Below are 20,159 nucleotides of genomic sequence, written 5' to 3' on the forward strand. Positions count from 1 at the left end.
GAAGCATTGTGTAGATCACACATCAGAGTCTGTCTGATGGTGGGCTCAGGACTGGGGCCATGGACTATCACTTATGCTGAAAGTTTAAGGAGAATTTGGGGCATTTTATTTCAGCTTTCCTGTAAAAACTAGCCACTGCGACTTAGAGACACCAACACCAATTATCCCAGGCTTTCCAAAATCTGTCTTTGATAGTGACAACTCCACCCTCACCTACCCTACACCTCACTCGAAAGTTAATCCTAAATTTAAGGCTTACTGGATGTGTCTACATGTTCATTAATGTGCCTTTACTACAGTGCACTGTTTAATACCTCTAATATGAGTTACTAGATAAAGGCACAGTAGCAGCACTACTGCAGTACCAAAGGCAAACTTTTTTTTTTTTGGAACACTTAACATGCAGTCGACTCATGCTACTGTGCATTAGCAGAGTTTTTGCTGCGATGCGCTAACGCGCAGGACAATTGCACATTAAGGCAACTCATGTAGACGCACCCACTGTACTGCTAACGATGTGACAATGTAGGCTCCGGGCATAAAGCGTAGGAGGAGAGTCACTCCCTTTCTGCAGCCACCCACTTCAGATGAGACCAATGGCACATCCTCCACAGACTTGTCTTTCCACTTCAGCCAGCAGGTTGAGTAGCGAGGACCTGTCAACTACCACAGAAACTAGGGCAGTAAGTAGTAGTTGTTAATCATGACATGCATGCAAAAGGGGTTATGCTCACATAGTAGAGGTAGGATTGTGCATTAGACTGATGCAATGGCACCAGCAGAAGCTGCAGGAACTCTGCACTGCAGTCACAGCTCCAGGAGATGTACCCAAACTGGTAGCATCAGTTCAACAACATAGGGGAGAGGGGGAATAAGAGGTTTGTGAATACTTCAGTTAACTAGTTTAGAGGCTGCTCACGTAACCTGAATGAGAGAAGGGTTTCTCCATATTTTATGGCAAGTGTCAGGAAAGTTTCCCCTGGGCGGGATTATGTGCGAATCATTGGGCTTGTACACCAGCCGAAGTCTACTCCAGGAACTTACACTTTCCACTTAATGTTCTCTCATTGCCTGTGGCAACAGCAGGAGGGCTATGTTAGTCAAAGCCACTGGGGCAACTGTCATCATTAACCTCTACAGTGACCTATAGCCAGTTATATTAGCTCTGACCCTCATGGGAATGCCAGCAAAGCAAGCTAGAGTGAACCTGAAAAGCACACACAGATCCCTCTGCCCCTTAAAAGCAGCAGCGCAGCCCTGCAGGGTAGTACAGTTGTGGATCAGAAGGCATCAGCCAGCCCATTGTTTTATTAGCAGTCACAGAAGATGCTCCAGAAAAGGTGGAGAGGAAAACCCACTTGTCTCCTGCCATTGCACACATCATCTTTGTTCTAGAAAGCGGCTGCCGTGAGAAGTGTACACCATAAGGTTAGGAACTGGAAGATGCGCTGATGGTTTTACAGATTAAGCCACTGTAGTCAAGATCTGACAAGGGTATAGTGTTTTGGACACATGAACCTTCAGGTGACACCAAAGCTATAAAAATAAAATGATTAGGGTAAGTCAGAGCTGATCTTTTATTGTTAGAAAGGGACCTTTTTTGGGAGAAATATTTATTTATGTGCTGGCAATAATATGCCAACTGGCATTAGGGAGCTAAGCAGCATGCCATGTCTCACATGAAGACTGCTTGCAAGAATGATTAAAAGGACCTACTGGTAACGAACCGTAGGCCGGGTTTAAGACTTGCTTGCAGTAACAGTGCAAAACTGTTTTCAGTGGACCCAGGACTCAAGTCATCCAGCCCAGGTAAATTTATGATGAAGTTAAACCTTCCTCAGAAAAGCCCAAGCTAAGTGGCATCTCGCTACAGAAACACTGAGACTTTCCTTTTCTTCAACATTTATTTTCCATAGTTAAATTCAGGTATCACATTTTCTACATGAAATGATTCTCATGCTCAGACCCCACCCCCAAGAAAAAGAATTGGATAAAGCTTTAAAATGGAATGCACCAAAGTAAAGAAATTGCTATTGCACCCAAGCTACAGAGAACACAGACACCAAAACAGAAAGATCTGCATAGAACAGAACTGTAGGGCAATGCCAGGAAGAAGCCAAAAGTTAGTACTCTGCGTAGCCGAGCCACGTTGCATCTCTCTACACAGCCCCCAACCACTTACTTTGGAAAGTGCTAACATAGTTTGCAACTCATGTTTAGATGGGCAAGAGAGCTGGGATCCATTAGGTTAGCCTAGAAAGCAAACAAAAAAAAAAAGAGGGTACTCTCAAAATCTGCCTGCACTGGGCTCCAAGCCCAATTTAAATCCATTTCAAAACACTGATTTCACCAAGCAGGTTAGAAGCATTTTGGTAGCACTGCACTGTTTGGCTGGATTCATCCTGGCTAGCAAAATCTATGCCTGAAGTGGACTTGGGTCACTTTACACATCCTTCAAGACCCAGTGTCAGCCAGAGAAAAGTTGAACAGAATTCAAAATATTCATTCCTATAGGACAAAAACACTCTGTCCCTCAATACTATTTTGAGGCCAGGGTAAAGGAGTGGTCCACTTGTACTATCAACACAGTTCATTAGACACTTGGCATACTGTTTTAACATTATGGGGAAGCCATGATGGCATGCAGTTTGAAGCCTTCGACAATTTAATGTTGCATCTCAGGCATTTCCTCAAGTCGGGCCAGGACAGGGCCTTGGAATGGCTTTAGCCATTACTTCATTTATGTGACATTCTTTCTTTTTTCTTAGAGTGGTATTGATGAAACAAGTTTGCTGATTCTTTACTTATCCAAAAGGAGAGATGAACAGGTTGATGGAGTTAGCAGTCCAAGAGTTAAAAAAAAAGGTCCTCAAGGAGCAACCCAGTGCTCAGTCGTACTAAAGAGGTAGGATTTTTTTTCTTGTGCTACGGGAAAAGCAGATCCTGTGCAAATGTTGCAACTTCATGCATACATAACCGTGGAGGACTGGCTGCAAAACGCAGCCCCTGAAGGATCCTTAGCCATAATTAAAGTCACTACCAAGTTGCATTCTGTGTTAAGATGTATGCAGTCATGTAGCAAACCTTCCTCTGCTGGTTTTTATCTATTAAATCACAACAGCGGGTCAGCAGAGAATGCCATCTGTTCTAAGCAGCATGGCCACAGTGGCACATGAGCATTTGCTTTCCATTTGATCAAGACAAAAAGGCTGCCATTTGCTCCTTAACTTTGGGGGGGGGGGGCCTAGTCTCAGGCCAAAGGATTTGAAGCTTCTGGTAAATTTCTCTTGACAGGGTTTAAAAAGGAAGTCAGTTTACCAAAAACTTAAATATGCCAGGTAGGAGTAGTACCTTAACTACACACATCTGTATAGACAAGTGACCTTGAAGCTTCTCCCTGCAGGCATTTTACTAAACCCCTGAAGATCCAGCCTTTAGAAAAAGAGATATTTTAAACTCTGATATCAGCTTAAAACATCAGGAACACTGGCACAGGTGTCACTTTTTCCGGTTTTAATGATGGGGTGACAAGTAAACACCAACACGTGAAGAAAACAAACAGCGTTTCACAGAGCATGGAGCAAGAGATGAAGTCACAGCTAGTGCTTTGCGGTCGAGTCTCGAGGGTAGAACTCAGCCAGGGTACTCTGCGGGATTCTCTTCAGCATCTCCTTGGGGAAAATACGCAGCAGCTGCCAGCCAATGTCTAAAGTCTCGTAAACAGTGCGATTTTCATAAGGACCTGAAGAGGTAACAGCAGACTGATCACACCTTCCCATTTTAAGTAAATGGCCAAATAAGACATGCGCTCGCGTGGCGTTAGGACAAACGTAAGCAGATCACCACCAAACACTTGAAATGTTACACTTACCCTGAGCAATAAAGTTCTTTTCAAACTTCTGCAGAAACTCCAGATAGAGAAGATCATCTGAAGTAAGAGCTTCCTCACCAACTACAGCCTTCATTGCTTGCACATCCTTTCCAATAGCATAGCAAGCATACTAGTAGGGGGAAAAAAAATAAAAAAGCAGAGAGCAAGTGTCAACCATGACGATGCTCAGAGCATGAGACTCCTGGCAGTGCCAATACATTTGATGCTTACAGATAGACAGTATCTTATTCCTGAGTTCTACTCCTCACTTTAATGCGAAAGCAAAAAAACAGTACAGAATCAACAGTGATAGCTGAAGTACAAAATCCTCAATGCAGTGGTATTTGGATTACAATACAAAGAAACTTATGTCGTGCTGTTGCTTACAAAGCAACTGCTGGAGAATTCTAGACGTTTTACAGGGAAAACTTCCCCCACAAAAAACAAAAGAAAAAACACCCTATGAACAGAGTGGCATGGCAAGGTAAGCAAACAGCATTTGTTGCAGTGAACCTAAAAAAAAATAAAATAAAAATTCTTCAGTGCACTGCTGGTGAACCAAGGGTCTACACCAGTGTTTCTCAACCTTGAGTTCCTTTCAGGGGTGCTGTGGGATGCCACACAGTATTAGCACTGTTAGGTGTATAAACATGATTCACAAGTAAACATGTTCAATTGAGTCTGCTCCAAAGCAGTAGATCTCCAGCATGTCACAGGACCAAAAAAGTGTGTGTGTATAAGTGTCCAATGATTTCACATGAGAAATCATAGTGTTGCAATATATTGTTTTTCCAGGCTCAAAAAAGAGTGGAAACTAGGAGTTGGCACTTTCCAAAGGGTGGCTTGAGCCTAAAATGGTTGAGAACTACTAGTCCACACACACATACCCACCCTCCCTTATTATAAGGTGGTCTTGTACTGTCAGCAAAAGCAAATGGCATTGAACAGCACTACAGACTAGAGCCTACTCTGGCTGGCAGGTCAAATTGCTTGGGATTTAAAAGTTGCTGATCGTATACACTTGTTTTCAGGATGTCATATGAAAGCAGAGGCATATGTTCAGCTCTCCAACTACTCTAGGTAAACAGTAATCACACATACCAGCTGGTTGGACACATCTGCATGATCTTTTCTGGTCATGCCTTCTCCAATAGCAGACTTCATCAGTCGAGATAAAGAGGGCAACACATTGATCGGTGGGTAAATCTGGAGGGAAGACAAGAAGTTAGGAGCACTAAAAAGAAACAAAACAAACTAAACCAAAACAAAACAAACCAAACCAAACACATTTGGAAGGTCTTCATTACTGAATATATCTTTAATTTTTAGGCACTCTTAATACCCAGAAAACCCTAAAAATCTTGACAGTATGGGAAACTGACAAAGCAGGTAGTAGTTACAGTCCAGTCCAGAAAGCCAAGCAATTAAAATTTTAATACCTGGGCATGACGGAAGTGACAGAGATTAAAGTAGTGTTCCTACGCTTAGACAACAGCATCAAAAAAAAAAAAAAAAAAAAAAATCCAAAAAAGTGTTGTACCAGCAGTGTTCATAGGGATTTAAGTGTTGTATAACAGGAAAGGGGGAAGAGATCTTTGGTATCTGTTTTCTTGCCAAGTTTACCTCACAGCCAAGATAAAAACACAGACACCTTACTCACGAGTTCTGGCCATTTTAACCAACTTAAAAAAAACCCAAACAAGAGGGCACTCTTTACTCTTTAGACTTGGTCTTTAATACAAGGCTTTGCACCCCCTCAGAGTCCTTGACTCGGCTACTATTACAGGTGTTCCACATTTAGCTCAGAACCATTATACAAGCAGGTGCAAGAAAACATAAGCTAAGATTTAAAGTTCTGAAAAGTAAGAGGATCAAAATGCTCAATGGTGAAATACCTGTCTGTTGTGCAGCTGCCTGTCCACATAAATCTGTCCCTCAGTAATATATCCAGTCAAGTCAGGAATAGGATGAGTAATATCTGAAAGGGGAAGGGGGTATTTAGTTTTCTGACTCCGTTTTTTTATACCCATTCAAACCAAAGCAGCAGGGACATGTCAGGCTTTTGAAATGATGAAGCATCACATTCCAGATACCATGATAATCCACAATTGTGACATTTAACATGCCTTGAAGTTAGAGTGGAATCTCATGCTTTGATAAGAAGTCAAAGAGCTACAAAACAGAGCAATACATTGAGCTGCTCCTGCTGTAGGTAAAACAAACCAAGAGGATCTGAATAAGATATCCATTAACCAGAAGAGGACATTTAAAAACCATTCACAGCAAGAAGGCTGTTGTGGAAGCCTTCTTGAGATTGGCTAGTTACCCAATTGGCTGAACACCCAGTTGTTTTATCAGGGAAAATTTTAGGTGAAGTCACCTCTCTTTGTGCCTCATTCACCGTTTGAAATTATTCTCACTCTTAAGTGGTATGTAGAGCTTTGTAAAGCATTTGGCATGTATGTTAATAAAGTGGATTTCTGTTGCTCCAGAGAGATGCAGTTTATTCAGGGACATCCCCAGCTCCTTCCAAATATCAAGAACACATTAAAAACTTTTTGCAACAGATTTCCTGAACTAGCTGGAATTCGCCTTTGGTCGTAACAGAGACCATCAGCTACTGAAAACTCTTTTTGTACATCTATCAGCACATGTGAGAAGGGATATATATTATGGTTTAACTTTTCTTCTGCACCAGTAGTCAGGTTGTAAATCTTTATTTGGGAGAGGATAACTTTTTGGAACATCTAAATAAAATCTCCAGTCCCACTAGGGGAGAAGCCAACAACAGGAAGTCACAATAGGTACCTTCAACCTTCATAGTTTTGTCAGCCAGCTGGGTATCCTCCCATGGCATGCACACAAAACTAACATGTCAAAATGTGAGAGCCATGTGACAACTTATATTACACGCCTGTATGTGCAAAGCAGCCTGTGGACTCACCATCATTAGGCATGGTAAGGATAGGAATCTGAGTAATGGAGCCATTCCTGCCTTCTACACGCCCAGCACGCTCATATATGGTGGCTAAGTCAGTGTACATGTAACCTGGGAAGCCACGGCGACCGGGGACTTCCTCTCTGGCTGCGGACACCTGCAGACAATCCAGGCAAAGTTGAATCAAGCACATGAGCAGACTTGTCAGACACAGCTTCCACAAAGCTGCAATTTCCCATGATCAGAAGTATCTGCCACTTGGTGGTGCCAAAAATATAGCTACTCAAATTCTTCAAAAACTATAGCACCACCACAAACCAGGCATAGGGAAGGATTTGCCTCAAAGACAGATCTTGTAACACTGATGAGAGAAGGCATGAACAAGAACACTTGAGAGAATCAGGTCTCTTCTGCCAACTAGTCTGACATTCATAAACATACAAGATCTTTTTACAGTACTTTTCCAGAGACTAGCCAGAGCTGTGCCCAGGCAGAAGGGTACAGGACATGACAGAACTTTGCTTGCAAACACCAGCAAGTCTTTAAAAAAAACCCTCCAAAATCCCCATATTATTTCCAGCATAAGTCAGAAGCAATTGCATGCATTAAGTGAGACTAGGTGTACTTGGTCATCTGTCATCTTTCCCAATTACAGCTGTTTGGTTATGTCCAAAATTTAAACACTGCCTCTTCCTTAAACAGAAAAACCTAGACAGGATCTTTGTACAGTACTGAATCCTTTACAGGAAGGGGTGAGCAGTTAATAGATTTGTCAAGTTGGAATCTCTCACCCCTCTGAGAAACACTGAACATACAAGGACACAACTAATTTAGTACACAGGAACAAATACCTCTCGCAGGGCTTCAGCATAGGAGCTCATGTCTGTCAGAATGACCAATACGTGCTTCTCACACTGATATGCCAGGAACTCTGCTGTGGTCAGGGCTAGACGAGGTGTAATAATACGCTCGATGCTGCAAAAAAACCCCAGCAGGTTACAGGCATTATGCTGGATATTTGTGGATTGGATCTGACCACAAGCAGCACAATTCAAGGTAAGTTTTACAGGGTTTCTAAACTGCTTCTCTAACTAACATACCAACTGTAAAGCATGCATTCAATACCCAGCTCCATAGCCACTGACATTTGACAAGCCAAAAAAGTTTTTCAGAACTTGTTTCAAAAGCTTGTCAAGGTCACAATCCCTCTCTACAGTACACTACTTCTCCTCACCCCTGCTGGAAGTGGCATTTTACCTACTTACGTTGGATCGTTGGCCAAATTCAGGAAGAGACACACGTTGTCCATGGACCCATTTTCCTCAAAGTCCGATTTGAAGAATCGGGCCGTTTCCATGTTTACCTAAAAACACAATATTAAGTTTGGTAATTTACAAAACAGGAAGACAGCATCATGACTTTCACACACTCGAGTCTACCCTTAAGTTTTACTTCCCCTGTGGACTAGGAATGCCAAATACCAACTACCTCTGCTTTCAGTTCAGCTGTGACAAAAGTTCTTCAACAGTCTAGCCACAGCTGAACAATACCCTACCAGGTCCTGATTCATTACCCAACTTGACAGAGTTGCTATACATCAAGAGTCTTGTCCTGTTCTCATGATCCCTACCCAGACAATAAAACAAATATTCAGGCTCAGAGATGCACTGTGCAATTCCAGAAAATTGGGTACGTGCCTTCACCCTGTTACGGGGTGAAACAACCCTAATTTGTGTGCATCTCAGGAATAGCTTGAAAAAGATCAAAATGACTGAGTTTAATCACATGTGAAAGTAAGAGAGAGACACATCCACAAAGGACAGTGTTTGAGGTCGTATACTTCCCAGGGGGAAGTTCAATGGGAAAAGCTTTCTACCCCAAATGCTCCTCTGCAATTCTGGTAGCAGCTGGAATCTGAGCAGCTTAGAATCATTCTAAAAAGTACAGTACTTGTCACCATTAAAAGTCTGCTCCCATGCCCCAGTTACAAAAGGAACCACTTAGTACAGCTGCCTTTCCATGTTGTACCTGAAATTCATGCCACTTACACCCATAGCAGCAAACACAATAGCAAAGTTATCTTCACTGTAGTCCATCACATCTTTGGATTTCTTCACCAAGCCAGCCTGGCGACATATCTGAGCTGCAATCTGAAGAGGAAAGAAAGGTATCATCCCCCTGCACTAAATTGCATATTCTGCATTTTCTATGACACAGTGGCATAAAACAATCGTCAATTTGTTTTTATTTTTGACGGGCAAATATGGTTTGTTGCCTTCCAAATCTCTGCTGCGAGGTCAACAGACCAAAGGGTATTTGAAGACTTACACTGCAGCACAGTATTCGGCCTAATTAAACCCATTTGTGATATGGTATCTTGAGTGCTGGGGTTTACTGAAGTCCAAGTCTGCACTTATTTTGTGTCCGTATAAAATATCTAAAATATATCAAAAAGAGCGCTGCAATATGGAGGGGAAGGCCAAGACCATCACTGTATAACATAGCTCATAATACTGTCCTGAACCAGAGGCCTCAGCAGCTACTTTTTCCATCACAAAACTCTCTATTAAAGCACCCACCTCATTATGGGGCAAGCCTGCAGCAGAGAATATGGGAATTTTCTGTCCTCTGGCAATACTGTTCATGCCATCTATAGCAGAAATGCCAGTCTGAATCATCTCTTCCGGGTAGATTCGACACTGGGGATTAATTGGTTGACCTATTATTTCCACAGAAAAACCACATTAATATGCATTGATCAAAAAGATGGATCAGCAAGGCTTCACAGGAAGACTAAAAAGTTAAAAAAAAACCCCCAAACCAATGCATTTTAGAACTGCCAATTTTTTTTTGTTGAGAAATTTCTTATTGACAATATCAGTGTCAAATAGACATTGATAACTGCACAGATGGACAATAAAGGTAGTACAATATCACCCTATTCTTTGAAAGCAAGTTAACAACCTAGTATCTTTTGGGGGGGGGAGGGGGGGGGGTAACAATCTTTTTATAAATTTAGAAAATGCTATTATCAAAGCACTCTCTTTAATAAAAGCTGCCAAGTAGACTGCAGGAAAGAAACAGGCCAGGACTGTGTGCCCTGTCATCTCGTCTTGACTTGCTAGAAAAAAAGTCTCCCTGGAGAATTAACGGAAGCTTAATCCTTCATTCTTCCGTTCTATGTATGGGATCTCGTGCTTTAAATTTGCAGACACCTCTGGAAATGAATTACTGTTCCTTGTGTAGTACACAGAATGGAAAGGAAGTCAAATAAATCAAATCAGGCCTCTCCCTTCTACCAGCAATGGGTCCAAGGTGCACACAGTGCGTGAATCAAACTCTGTTTTTTTTTTTTTTTTTTATTCTAAAAGGTTCTTGCTGGGGAGGAGGCAAAGTGCAAGTCAGTTTTGTTTTACTTGCTCAGTTATACCAGTTACCACCACTTTGATTGTACTTTTTAGCCTACTAGGTAATTTACTCAGTACAAATACTTGATGTTTTCCAGGAAACCTCTATTACCACATAGCATTCTTACAGCTGAATGGAATCCACTGCTGCCCAATAAATTCAAAAGCAGCATGACTATCTACCAGAAGAAAAAGAAAGGAATACCCATGATGTCAAGGTAATCTTCAGCCAAGACCATGGGGCCTCTGTCAATAGGTTTTCCTGATCCATTAAATACACGACCTGTGAGGATAACAAGATTATATGAAGAGTACAGCTACTACCTGGTTGTTCTTCTACCCATTTACTTCTTTCTATTAGCCATCAAATCAAGACTCAGTACATACCGAGCATATCTTCAGATACTGGGGTTCGGAGAATATCTCCAGTAAACTCACACGATGTTTTCTTAGCATCAATACCCGAAGTTCCTTCAAATACCTCCAAAGCAAGAAGAAATGGGATGGAGATGAGTGTTCTACATAGCACAGGTTAATAGAACCATTAGGCATTGTTATAACAAAATGGGATGGCACTACACAGCAAGCAATCATTTTTACTCAATGGGTGTAATCTAGCACCTACTACCAAGACCATTTGGAATCTGCTCACCAGTATGGATATATTAAAAAAGCAGCACGGTAAACAGAGGTGTTTTAACCAAGACTTGTAAAAAGTTGATGACTGGCCTTTTTAGCTATGTGGTATTATTCCTTTAATGTTTGAGATCATTTTCTACCTGCACAATAATCCTCATCATCTGCATGAAGTCATTGTTAACTCTGATTTTTACTTATAATTAAAAAAAAAAAAAAAAAATGCATAGGTGCACCACAGACATGCAACAGCTCAGCAACATAGATTCACAGATTGTTAGGGGCTGGAGGAGACCTCACAGATCATCGGGTCCAGTTCCCCGCTTTAGACAGGAAGACAACTGGGGGATGACTGTCCAGTCTCCTCTTGAAAGCCTCCAAGGCAGGTGACTGCACCACCTCTAGAGGGAGTTTATTCCCATCTGGACACCCTGACTGTGGAGGAGTTTTCCTGGGTATTAAGCCTGAAGCAGCCTTCCAGGAGTTTGTATCCACTGGTCCTGGTCTTTCCTAGCAAACACAGTTGTTTATCAAGCTCCTGATGCACTCCTCTGATATAGCGGTAAGCTGCTATCAAGTCCCCTCTCAACCTTCTCTTCTTTAGGCTAAAAAGATGCACAGATCCCTCAGCCTTTCCTTGTATGGCTTGCCCTGAAAGTTCCTAATTATATGGGTGGCTCTTTTCTGGACCCACTCAAGTTTTTCCATGTCCTTATTGAAATGTGGTGCCCAGAATTGGACATAGTACTTCAACTGTGGTTTCACCAGCAGGCATATCACTTTCTTAGTTTTACACAAGATGCATCAGTTCATGCATGGCAGCATGCTGTTTGCCCTGCTGACCACCGCATTGCACTGGCTCATATTCATGTGAGTCAATCATTACCCCTAGGTCCCTTTTGGCCATGGTGCAGTTGAAGCCGTCACCACAGAGCCTGTACATATGTTGAGCCTGTACATATGTTGAGGGTTGTTTGCCCCCACATGGAGCACCATACATATGGAAGTGTTAAATTTCATTTGGTTCCGGTCTGCCCAACTCTCGAGCCTGTCTAGGTCTGCCTGTATCTATGACCTATCAGCCGACATTAACACACTGCCCCATAACTTGGTGCCAGCTGCAAACTTGGCCAGCGAGCTTTTCACTCCCCCATCCAAATTGTTGATAAATGATGTTGAAAAGCACCGGTCCAAGCACAGACCCCTGAGGGACACCACTGGCCACTTCATGCTAGGACGATACAGATCTGTTCATGCAAACTCTCTGGGGTCCCATCCTGTAGCCAGTTTCCCACCCACTGAATTGTCGAACAGCTGAGCCAACAATCTTCCAGTTCTCACAAGGATATTGTGGGATACTAGATCAGATCCGGAACCTAGCAATGAAAGCTGAAGACAGGTGCAGATTATGCTCTTAGATGTGCAGGGGAGTGTGCTTGCAGCAGCACAAATAGTAGTGGCACAAATTTGTGCCACACCACATGCCCCTCCCTGCACGTGCACTTAGTTGTGAGACAAACTGCCCTTGCCCAGCTCCTCCTGGCTCAAGCAGCAAGGGTGCAGCAGGAACACTGGCTCCCAGCAAGAGCATTCTGCTGGAGGAGCAAGCCTTCATTTGTTCCAGTACATACTATTTCTACATGCTCCATGTCAAAAAATCCCAGTAGTGAATCTTGTCCCTCTGCTGCAAATCTGCAACATGGGGCACATTTTAATGTTACACACATGTGGACTGGGGTGCCAAAGAGGTTAGTGGAACCACAATATGTACATAACTGCATGTCTGGATGTGGCCTTGGAGGCCCCTTCCTTAGAAATTCTGCCTCAGCAAGAGATTAGCGCTATTCACACCTATCTGCCAATTATTCTAAGGGTCTGTACACTCTTTCCATACCTAACTGTGGCTTTGAGGCAACAAACCTAGATCTAAGACTTATGTCCACCCAGGGGATTCTTTCACCCTTTCCGAGGCACTGCTCCATTCTTAACTTACTTGAACAACAGCTTTTGTGCCGCTGACTTCTAGAACCTGTCCGCTTCTCTTGGTCCCATCAGGAAGCGTCAAATGTACAATTTCTGCATACCGAGGAAACTGCAGAGGATATTCAAAATGAGACAGTGTGAAAAGAGTTTTAAGTCTACATTAGATATCATAAGATCTAGAGTTCACTGGGATCTCGACAGACAGCTACAAGGCTTGTAGAGTTCACAATCTAGAGTGGAAACCGAATCCATAACAGCTCAAGTTGATCATCAACTTAAGCTGCCCAAAAAATGCTTCAAACCCTGCAGAACATTTAGCACATAGGCTATGGAAAAGTTCAAGAGTTTAGAATTTTGTTCAAGTGTGATGTTTGTTCCAACTTACACAAAGCTGTACAGTGCCCATCAAGCTGCCTGGAGGTACATCTCAAACGAGCCAAATTTTTTTGAGAGGAAATAACTTGATGTCACTTTAAGGGAAGCTTCAATATACCCTCCATGAAATAGATTCAGCCCCCGTCTTTCAGCAGATTACAAGGGAAGGAAGTTCCCCCTTTATTAATTCATCCCATGAAAACAACGAAGCTTGAATAAGTAATCCATTTTTTGATCTATAACTGGACAAGTCATTGCAACGTCTCCTCCCTGCCTTCAGTATAAATCAGTTGAACTGATGGAGAATCATAACTTTCCTTTTCATTTGACCCTCAAAAATCCTGGATGCTTTACAGACGCTCTCAGTCTGCAGCACTTTGTATAATAAGTTAACATACAACTCCGAGCATTTGCAAGCAAATAAGATCTTGCATTTAACGTGAAACTGAGGCTCCACATCCATAATAGAGCTAATAATTCAAACGGTGTCTAATTACAAACCCAGCTTTCCTGCATTGGATTTCTCCTCTCCCCTTCAATCAGAAAGACTTCAGGAAGAGCAATATTTACCTTCACTTGATCCAATATTACCAGTGGACCATTAACTCCCGATACAGTCTTATACGCTGAAACACAAAACAAGATGCATCATACAAAACATTCAGGAGCAGGCTAAACATACGCTGCTGAATAAAGTGGTCATCTAAAAGCTTTATGTAGCCAGCGTCATAACATAGTACTGGCACAGTGTGTTGCCAAAAGGTCAATTGTGGTTAAAATGCCAAGCTGACTAGCACATATCCATCTGATGTGGTCAAGTTTTAATCCAAATGTTACCTAGGTTCCTCATTAAGTCGGTTAAATATAGGTTTATCCTGAACTGCTCCACACTGTCATTTCAACTCAGACAGGTAGCCAATTTCATAAAGCTGTATACAGTTAATTGCAAGGTCTTGAAGACAACAGTAGGAGCAGATTTTTCAGCTATGGACCAGGAAAAAAGGAGCTCAAAGGATGCTGTTATAATCTCTGTCCAGACATAAATGCACCAAAAAACACACACCCAAGCAATAATTTACTTATCGTTTCCCTTAGGTGGCAGAGGATAATACTCCAAAGGTTCCCCAATCAGCGTGCCAGAAAGAAAAAGGGCTTTTTTAAACTCATTTTATATTAGAAGCTCTTTAGCAAGAGCAAGATTCTTCATCTGTGTATGGCTAAGGGACTGCACTGCAAGAGGTAGAGTTACACTTTAATCAGTAGCCCAGAAACCAGATGGTATCTACTACGGCTCATTTGAGCTGCATTGTCTCAAATGTTTGAAAAGTGGAAATATGCATGTGTGCAAAGCCAAAGCTCTGGACAGAAGCAGAACTCATATGTAGCTATGCGTTATGAAGCAAAGATCCACAAGATCAGTTTAGATAAGCGAATTCTCTGGCACACTGAATCACAGGGATTAACAACCTTCCCCCGACCCCCATCCTTAGCAGACAAAGACTAGGAAGTCCTCACATTATCAAAGCAAAGAGAGCCGAGACAAGTTGAGCTAATTTGCACCAGCATTACAATATGGTGTCACAGAACTACAGTTTGAAATACCATCTCCCTCAAGTGCAGCTAACAAAAGGCTGCATTTTAAAACAAAAGATGACTGCTAACCACAAAAATCAATTTCAGGTGGAGGGCTGCTTACTGAGTTTTCGCAAGCCATCGAGGGCTGCATGACAGGCAGCCAGGGCCACAAAAATACTGATTTTCTTAAATTCTGGGGGGCCCCATGGGTCAGACAGAATAGTCTGGCGGGCTGCATCCGGCACCCGGGTCACATTTTGCCCACCCGTGTCCTACTGTGATCATCCTAGTAGGATTTCCACCCTCCCCACTCCCAATCTCCAAGTACTTTGTACATCTAGCAAAACCTGCTTTGCAGGGAGAGTAGAGCCAGCCTAGATTTGATTTTCCCCAGAGCACTTTGTTAGCCACACAGGAACTCCAGGGTTTCTCCAGTCTGCAGGGCCTAAACACTGGTTAAACCAAACGATGTCACAAGATGAGCCCAGGAAGTCACAGGATTAGTTTTACCATTGTTTATCAACCTTATGACTGGTGTATCTTCTTGCTAGTAAGGCTACTGCTGCTCCTTAAAATGGACTTTGTATATACTGTGATGGTACAAAGACTCCCTTTATGAGCATGGGAAAGACCCCCTGATTATTTCCACAAGGGTTGTACAGCATCCCACGTTAAACTTCAGCTGTACTTGATCTGCAATTACAGCAAGTGTTTGAGTCCCTGCTTTACCAGGATCACAAGGGATGACTGTAAGCAAGAGTAAGCATTAATCAGTTTGCCTTAAGGAGGAAAAAAATGGATGAGCAAGTCAAGCTATTTCTAGAATTGGAAAATTAAGATCAACACGATCAAGAGAAAAGTGTTACTTGGTGGCATTCATTTGTTTAAGATCATCACAAGTTCCACTGGACCCAACTCCGAAGGGGGAAAAAAAAAAAAATGTTCAGAGTAACACTAGACAAGATGTCTGAGTTTTGTACACACTGCAAAGTGTGCGCTCAAACCATGCTTTGTGTCTCCTGTCACAGCTCTTCTATTTATACTGTTAACAAAAGCTAGCAGTTGTCATTTTTTCAGGGGTGTTGGTTGTAGCCATGCTGGTCTAAGGACATAGGCAGACAAGGTTCATTGCAAAGAAGAATTTTTCCAACTATTTCAGTTGGTCTAATAAAGGATATCAGATTAACCCAAAGAACTTTGTCTGCCAGCTGTTATTGTGACGCTATCATTAAGTAATTTTTACCTGCAAGGGTCAAAAATACCAGATACTATATGGGCTAATATCCGAGCCGTCTTATCAAATCTGCTGGGCTACGCATATTAGTGGGGTGCATCATGCAGCTGCAAAGTGCATTCTGTTAACTACATGACTAGCCAGCTCTCTGTATCTGCCTATTGCTTACATAAACTTTGTCTGTCCATTAGTTTAGTGAGCAGCATCTTTCAAGCCCCACTATCCATTCTAGTGGATTTGCGTTCCAATTTCTGCATAACGCAACACAAAGCAAAAGGGAATCAACTTTAGACACGTTAATGCTCACAAAAATCTAGCGACTTAAAGGACTGCTACTTCCCCACACTGTCAGGCATTTCCACTGGATGCCAGGTTCAATAGCAAACCTGGAATCAACTACTAGAAGCCCCAAAACGAGCAGGAGCTAGTCAGTTTGACAATTGTCAACATCATGGTGCTGACAATACCATATACTGAATAACCATTGCTTAGATAAAGCGAGGAAGAGAACACAGCTTCTTTCAACCTTGAAACTATATATTTAGAATAAACTTGAACTGAACTTTGGCCAGGATGATCTAGTTGGGGGTGGGAGGGTTGGACTAGATGTGACCTCCTGAGGTCCCTTCCAACCCTAACTTTCTATGATTGTCTGAACTTGGGTAAAAAGAGGATTAAAAAAAAAAAAAAGAAAAGAAATTCCTCCCTTGCATATTTCCTTCCTCCTTGGGGGGGGAGGGGGGGGAGCTTGCAGTCCAAGACAGATACGTGCTCTGGGGTTCTTTGAATTGAACACTTAATTCCAGCTCCAGGAAACTATTCAAAGAAGTATTTTTGTCTGATCTGAAAGACAGTGGTTTTAGATCAGTTGGAAAAAGGGCCTGGGTGTAGCCAGCCACTCGCAAACACAAAGAGAGAACTTGAGCAACACCACCGTTTAACTTATGACAGGCTTGTCAGCACTTCCTCACTGATCCAAAACATAAAAAGTATACTTCCTCGCGTTGTCCAGTCACATTTTGGATGGGAGATTAGTACATTAAGCCACAATGCTTTTGAATTTTAGAAGTAGCATGGCAAGCTGGCACCCAAAAAAAGTTTCTAGTAATGTTTTGGTCAACACTAGTAAGGTTGACGGGAACCAAACTGCACACTCTCCCATGTTATTTCATTGACACAGCATGCTAGCAAACTCAGAAGAACCCCAAAAAGGTTTGCCAGGTGTGAATGCCTCCACTTCAGAAGACTGCAGCTTCTGATATAGCAGTCAGCTGAATCTAGCATCAGAAGAGGGTTTTGCAAAAACTTCAAAACAATCTTTTGCTGACTACACGCTGACCATGGGTTCATCCATGCCAATTGCTCTCCAGGGATACTTCAACTGCTTCAAATGATGTGACCGACATTCAACTGCACGAAAAAGAAAAAACTTTAAAGAGATGGACAAAATGTCAGTTCAAGTGCAGCAAGTAGAACATGTGCTCCAAATATACTGAGACCACTGAACTACCACAAGCTGTGACCAGGGCTACATATTTTTCCCTTTTATTTTTGGATAAAAGTTTTCATGACAGATCAAAATAACCGATTTGGACTTAAAATGGAACCAACCTAACACAGAAGTCAACCACCACAAAAGGGTTATATTGCTACACTGTCTAAGGTGGCTCACACCACTTATACAACCTGGGCAAGGATTTAAAGATTTTTCTTTTGGCAGGAATGCTTGAGCCAACATAAAGAGCTCTGGAAAAGCTGTCCAATTAATTTTGATTTTTCTTTGTTGCAGTACAGGGAGAGAGGTCTTGCAGTAGTAGTACTGCCTACTAGGATCATTGTGAAACTTGAAATGGAAAAAGGGGAAATACAATTTCAAGCTTATCGGAGAAAATAATACCCATCTCCTCCTCCTCCTCCTCCCCACCCTCCTTCATATTACTCCATTTACAGTAATGTCTAGTTCCTCTCAGAAAAAGTGGAACATCTTTGTTAGGCAAGGGAATACTAAACAGACCCGATTAATCCAGAAGACACCAAACTCTTTCCAAGTGACACTGCTATTTAGTCACCTGCATAAATTCTTTAGTTATATTTTAGGAATGAAATGTTTCAACTCCCCACGCTTCCCCCTCCCAGTAAAACATGCAAGACCTCCCCAGTATGCATGTCCTGGTACAAATCTCTTACATTTGAAGGGGTAGCCAAAGCAAAAACCAAACAAAACAAAAGGCTGGCCTGATCTGTAACCAAGGCTGACAGATTAATCCACCCTTAAATTCAGGCAAAAGTCTAAGCTTAATTTTAAAATTAAAGCGTTTGAATCAGCACTTTAAATCTCTGCCGTCAAGAAAACCCTCATTTGCTTGTTTTTCTTGCAGCCTCAATTCTGATAGCTATACACAGCAGGATCAACCCTACCTCCAGACATTGATTATTAAGACTTCAGCTGCACAAACTCACCATACAACTTCCATGACAAACTCCTCACTAACTTGTATGAGACTGTCTTTTGAATACTCAAATGCAGGCCACAGAATCTTGAAAGGCAACTGATACAGCAGCAATAGGCCCACCATTTAATTTCCTCCCTTCCCATCCTATCAAGCAGATGCTCCCAGTGGACAGCTTCAGATGACAGGGTCTCCATTAGCCCCCTCCTTCTCTGGAGAAACCCAATCCATCTTCTCAGAAGACCATATCCCATTTAATAAAATATATACCTGTAGTTGGCAAAAAGGCCCCAAATGTCTTCCCTTGTATTTAGGGCAGGTTTCTACCTTCTGTAGTCTCTAAGGCCACTATTGCCTGGACTGGCTAATAAGCTACAGAAACAAACCATCAATCAGGCCAACATTTAGAAACCCCTGCTTTATTTAAAACTCTGTGAAGGCAAGACAACTCTATACATTTGCATGGCAAATTCCCTTTGCAAGGTTGCCACATAGCCTTGGAAGTGATCATGCACAGATTAGTCAACTAACAGGAAGAACTCTTTCACAATCCCTTCAGGTCCCTTGTGCTAGGAAGCCCAATATTACATTCAGCAAGAGTCGGGATAGAGCTCCGGCTCTTTTGGGATCCCCAAAAAAGGCATAGCTACACCGTGCCCATTGCTGAACCTCTTCCATCGATATGCAAACTGGAAGGTCACAGTCCCCCCCTTGCAGGCAAGATACTTCTAGGCACAAATGGCTGCTTACACATGTTAACATCTCCCCCCCCAAAAAAAACCCCAAAACAAACCAAAATGACCCAAAACCAAAGACAACCTCCCCCCAAAAACAAATAAAAAACCCAACCATGCAACATGCTTTGTAAGAAGCAGCAGCATATTAGTTCAACACAGCTCTGCAGCATCTGTACAGAGCGGGACTTTTGGGTAGTTAATCTAAAGCCAGTTCAATCAGCTATTAGAGCCCAAAAAGCCCCACTAAAGTGCCTGATTTATAGATGTTGGAGGAGATAGGTCCCAACTAACATGATGTCTCTTGCAGGCACAAGCTGGGGTTGGTTCAGGAGTGTGCCAAGTTTAAAGTAAAGTGCTGTTTTTTGTTTCTTTTTTTAAAAGCAGACAGGGATGCTAGATCAACCCCATGGGTGCCATGGGCAGAGTCCAGCGGAGGGCAATGAAAAAGGTTTGGGAGCTGGGGTGCAGGACTTGTGAGGATAGCCGGGGGAAATGGGCTTATGTAGTCTGCAAAAAAGACGGAGGGATAGCTGCCTTCAACTCTCTGGGGTGGGGTGGAGGGTGGGGGGGTCCAAAAAAGGATGGGACTGTCCTTGGTGGTGACAAAGACAGAACAAGTTGGATACTGGGGAAGGCTCTCTCACTAGGAGAATGGCAAGATGGTGGGATCTCCATCCTTAAAGGTACTGAAGACCCCACTAAGACAAAGCCTCAGTGGGGATGATGTAGTTGTGGCCAGTACTGCTTTGAGCAAGAGGTTGGACTAGATCCTTTCCAACTCTTATTTTGTACAATCCTACTGCACACCATGACCAGCCCTCCTCTCTATACCCAAAGGAGCCTCCCAGCTCCACGGGCAGGTCACCTCTCCCACCTCCAGACCACCCTGCTAGCCTGCTCCAAGGCCAGAGGCACCCCAGGGCCCTGCCCGCTGCCTCCTCCATAGGGGCAGC

General features: G+C 42.7%; 1 protein-coding gene across 1 annotated transcript; it reads right to left on the reverse strand.

The window, feature by feature from the left end:
- Window positions 1-3,491: 3,491 nt before the first annotated feature.
- ATP6V1B2 (ATPase H+ transporting V1 subunit B2) lies at window positions 3,492-13,858 on the reverse strand (the record flags this gene model as incomplete). The annotated part of the gene is made up of 13 exons (XM_019546140.1): window positions 3,492-3,742; window positions 3,872-4,001; window positions 4,973-5,077; window positions 5,767-5,849; window positions 6,816-6,966; window positions 7,661-7,784; window positions 8,075-8,172; window positions 8,858-8,959; window positions 9,389-9,528; window positions 10,422-10,499; window positions 10,604-10,697; window positions 12,846-12,944; window positions 13,781-13,858. Coding segments are annotated over 13 exons (1,425 nt in total), but the record flags the coding sequence as incomplete, so codon positions are not given.
- Window positions 13,859-20,159: the final 6,301 nt, after the last annotated feature.

The sequence above is a fragment of the Crocodylus porosus genome, unplaced genomic scaffold (genome assembly GCF_001723895.1).
Source record: "Crocodylus porosus isolate Cpor-Errol unplaced genomic scaffold, CroPor_comp1, whole genome shotgun sequence".
Taxonomy (NCBI): Eukaryota; Metazoa; Chordata; order Crocodylia; family Crocodylidae; genus Crocodylus; species Crocodylus porosus.